This window comes from Rhinopithecus bieti, unplaced genomic scaffold, assembly GCF_001698545.2.
Source record: "Rhinopithecus bieti isolate Rb0 unplaced genomic scaffold, ASM169854v2 scaffold_4544, whole genome shotgun sequence".
Taxonomy (NCBI): domain Eukaryota; kingdom Metazoa; phylum Chordata; class Mammalia; order Primates; family Cercopithecidae; genus Rhinopithecus; species Rhinopithecus bieti.
This window is the reverse complement of record NW_016804383.1, coordinates 451,376-456,081: the sequence shown is the minus strand read 5'-3', so window position 1 is coordinate 456,081 and position 4,706 is coordinate 451,376. Positions and strand designations below refer to the sequence as shown.

General features: G+C 41.0%; 1 protein-coding gene across 1 annotated transcript in view; it reads left to right on the top strand.

Annotated features, from left to right (window-relative positions):
• The window catches only part of BRCA1 (BRCA1 DNA repair associated), a 92,796-nt gene that overhangs the window by 19,252 nt on the left and 68,838 nt on the right, over window positions 1–4,706 (top strand). The window contains exons 4-5 of the mRNA XM_017867636.1: window positions 2,148–2,225; window positions 4,032–4,120. Of these exons, the coding sequence (XP_017723125.1) occupies window positions 2,148–2,225; window positions 4,032–4,120 (167 nt within the window). The remainder of the gene's footprint in view (window positions 1–2,147; window positions 2,226–4,031; window positions 4,121–4,706) is intronic.

Genomic DNA, 4,706 nt, shown 5'->3' with positions numbered 1-4,706 from the left:
CTTTTCTTTTTTTTTTTGAGACAGAGTCTTCCTCTGTTGCCCAGGGTGGAGTACAGTGGCACTCTCCCAGCTCACTGCAACCTCTGCCTTCCTGGGTTTCAGTGATTCTCATGCCTCAGCCTCCCAAGTAGCTGGGATTCAGGCGTGTGCTCACCATGCCTGGCTAATTTTTTTGTATTTTTAGTAGAGATGGGGTTTTACCACGTTGGCCAGGCTGGTCTCAAACTCTTGGCCTCAAGTGATCTGCCTTCCTTGGCCTCCTGGGATTGCAGACATGAGCCACTGCACCTGGCCAAGAGAGGGTAATAAATGTTAAATTACCTGGCTAGTAAAAAATATTCTCTAAGTGTCTTCTCTCACAATTCCCAATGCCTTTTTTTTTTTTTTTTTTTTTTTGAGGCAGAGTCTCACTCTGTCGCCCAGGCTGGGGTGCAGTGGTGCAATATTGGCTCACTGTAACTCCCACCTCCCAGGTTCAAATGATTCTCATGCCTCAGCCTCCCAGGGAGCTAGGACTATAGGTGTACCACCACCACAGCCAGCTAATTTTTGTATATTTAATAGAGACAGGGTTTCACCACGTTGGCCAGGCTGGCCTTAAACTCCTGGCCTCAAGTGATTCCCCCACCTCCTAAAGTGCTGGGATTACAGGTGTGGACCACTGTGCACGGCCCCAGTGACTTTTTTTTTAGCCCCTTAATCTTTTCTTTCCTGGGTCTCTTCATTGTCAGTGTCTGCTATTTACTCCCTACGTAGTCACCCCCTTCACCAGTATATTATGTCCTTTATGTTTTATTTTGCAGGATCTTATTTTGCTTTTCTATTGAATCCCCTCCATCTATAATAGTACTAGACATAGCAAATATTGGTTGTATGAGTGAATCGCTGCTTTTAATTATCATCACCATTACTCTCTCTACTGGTCTATGATCCACTTTGAGTTAACTTTTGTTATTTGGTGTGAGATAGGAGTATAACTTCATTCTTTTGTGTGTGTGTGTGTGTGTGTGACAGAGATTTACTCTCGTTGCCCAGGCTGGAGTGCAATGGCACGATTTTGGCTCACTGCATCCTCCGCCTCCCAGGTTCAAGCGATTCTCCTGCCTCAGCCTCCCGAGTAGCTGGGATTACAGGTATGTGCCACCACGCCCAGCTAATTTTGTATTTTTAGTAGAAAGGGTGTTTCACTGTGTTGCCCAGGCTGATCTCGAACTCCTGACCTCAGGTGATCTGCCCGCTTCAGTCTTCCAAAGTGCTGGGATTACAGGTGTGAGCCATTGTGCCCGTCCAGGAGTATAACTTCATTCTTTTACATGTAGATGATTATTTTCCCATTGAATCATCTATGGCCTGGGCACGGTGGTTCATGCCTGTAATCCCAGCACTCTGGGAGGCCAAGGCAGGTGGATCAATTTGAGGCCAGGAGTTCAAGACTAGCCCGGCCAACATGGTATAACTAAAAATACAAAAAATTAGCTTGCTGTGGTGGTACATGTCTGTAATCCCAGCTACTCAGGAGGCTGAGGTACGAGAATTGCTTGAGCCTGCAGTGAGCCGAGATTGTGTCACTACCCTTCAGCCTGGGTGATAGAGCGAGACCCTGTCTCAAAAAAAAAACTAAGAATATAAAAATCGTCTGATATTTATTATTGTTGAAAATTACTTGATCACAGATGTATGTATGAGTTTATTTCTGTACTGTCAATTCTATTTTATTTATGTATGTGTCTATTCTTATGCTATTACCACACTGTCTTGATTACTGTAGCTTTGTGGTGAGGTGTTGAGATTTTAAACTAATTATAAGCATCTTACATGAACTACTTACCATTTATATTTGATTATGCAACATGAAATAATGAATATATCATTAAATATGCCATATTAAGTTTCATGTGATCATAACAGTAAGCCATATGCATATAAATTCAGTTTTCATAGATCATTGCTTATGTAGTTTAGGTTTTTGCTTATGCGGCATCTAAAAACAATTAGGAAACTATAGCTTGTAATTCACCTGCCATTACTTTTTAAATGGCTCTTAAGGGCACTTGTGAGATTATCTTTTCGTGGCTATTTGCCTTTTGAGTAATCTCTCTACAAAAGGAAGTAACTTAAATTGTTCTTTCTTTCTTTATAATTTATAGATTTTGCATGCTGAAACTTCTCAACCAGAAGAAAGGGCCTTCACAGTGTCCTTTGTGTAAGAATGATATAACCAAAAGGTATATAATTTGGTAATGATGCTAGGTTGGAAGCAACAACAGTAGGAAAAAGTAGAAATTATTTAATAACATAGCTAGTGTTCCTATAAAACCATTCATCAGTAGAAAAATTTATAAAAGAGTTTTAGCAGACAGTAAATTATTTCCAAAGTTATTTTCCTGAAAGTTTTATGGGACATCTGTCTTATACAAGTATTAGAAACTTACTGCCTTTCTCTAATGCTTCTAAATACTGTAAAAACTTGCAGACTTACGTAAAGTAGGGCTGTATGGCTGTGCCCCCATTGTCTGCTAATCTTGTTTTATTTTTTCATTGTGCTTCCTTTTCTTTTCTTTCTTTTTTTTTTGATTTGAGACGGAGTCTCGCTCTATTTCCCAGGCTACAGTGCAGTGGCACGATCTCGGCTCACTGCAAGCTGTGCCTCCTGGGTTCACGCCATTCTGCCTCAGCCTCCTGAGAAGCTAGGATTACAGGCACCCGCCATCACGCCCGGCTAATTTTTTGTATTTTTAGTAGAGACGAGGTTTCACCATGTTAGCCAGGATGTTCTCGATCTGCTGACCTTGTGATCTGCCCGCCTCGGCCTCCCAGAGTGTTGAGATTATAGGCGTGAGCCACCACACCCAGGCCTTTTTTTTTTTTTTTTTTAAGACAGGGTCTTGCTCTGTCACTGAGGCTGGAGTGTAGGGGCATGATCTTGATTCACTGCAGCCTCCGCCTCAAGCCTCCTCCTGCCTTAGCCTCCCAAGTAGCTGGGACTACAGGCGCATGCTACCATGTCAGGCCAATTTTTGTATTTTTTGTAGACATGAGGTATTACCATGTTGCCCAGGCTGGTAACTTCAGAGCTCAGGTTATCTGCCCACCTTGGCCTCCCAAAGTGATGGGGTTACAGGTGTGTGTTTATTTCTATCTAATTATTTACACAAACACAATGTATTTTTATATTGTGTATCTCTTCTGCTACAATGTAAATTCTATGAGAGTAGTAATTTTGTCTGTCTCAACACTGTTTTTCGTAATTTGGTGCATAGTAGGCACTCAGATGCTTAAAGGAATGAATGAATTGTGTTTTAATTCCACTTTACTAAACCCAGATCTCCCTTTGGACATTGTTATCTATGTGTTTTCAAAGAAATGTAATCATAATTTGACAGAAATCCTTGAGAAGCAGAACTAACAGTGAGGGATTGGGCAGGGTTCAGATGTTAAGAACAATAAGCTCAGCAGGATGTAATTGCTTATGCCTATAACCCTAGCACTCTAGGAGGCTGAGGTGGGATGATTGCTTGAGGCCAGGAGTTTGAGATCAGCCTGGGCAACATAGTGAGACCCCATCACTACCAACAAAAATAAGTAAATAAACATACATGGTGGCATATGCCCATAGTCGTAGCTACTTGGGAGGCTGTAGTGGGAGGATAGCTTGAGTACAGAAGTTTGAGGCTGCAGTGAGCTATGACTGTGGCATTGCATGCTAGCCTGGGCAATAGAGCAAGACCCTGTCTCTAAATTTAAAAAAAAAAAAAAGGTACTCTAGTTTTCTATGCAATGGATTATATCTCCTGTGGATTTAGAACAGTATTATATCACATAATTTTAGGCATTTGGTAGGCTTAAATGAATGACAAAAAGTTACTAAATCACTGTCACACAGTTTATACAGATGTCAGTGATGTATTGATTATAGAGGTTTTCTACTGTTGCTGCATCTTATTTTTGTTTACATGCCTTTTCTTATTTTAGTGTCTTTAAAAGGTTGATAATCACTTGCTGAGTGTGTTTCTCAAACAATTTAATTTCAGAAGCCTACAAGAAAGTACAAGATTTAGTCAACTTGTTGAAGAGCTATTGAAAATCATTCATGCTTTTCAGCTTGACACAGGTTTGCAGTGTAAGTGTTGAATATCCCACGAATGACCCTCAAGTACTGTCCATGAAAACTCAGGAAGTTTGCACAGTTACTTTCTGTGACGTGATAAGACCTTTTAGTCTAGGTTAATTTTAGTTCTGTATCTGTAATGTGGGGAAAAGAAAGAAAGATCAGCCTGTTACTGTGTCTATATAGAAGGAAGTAGACATAAGAGACTTCATTTTGTTCTATATTTGAGATGCTGTTAATCTGTGACCCTACCCCCAACCTTGTCCTTGTAAGAGACATGTGCTGTGGTGACTCAAGGTTTAATGGATTTTGGGCTGTGCAGGATGTGCTTTGTTAAACAAGTGCCTAAAGGCTGCTTGCTGGTTAAAGGTCATCACCATTCTCTTAATCTCAAGTAAGAGAAAAGCATTTGTCTCCTGCCCGTCCCTGGGCAATGGAACATCTCCCTGTAAAACCCGGTTGTATGCTTTGTTTACTGAGCAAGGAGAAAACCGCCTTTAGGAATAAGGTGGGACTTGCTGGAGCAATGCTGCTAAAAGGTTTATGGAGAGTTTGCATATGCATCTCAAGGCACAGCATTTTCCTTTAAACTTATTCA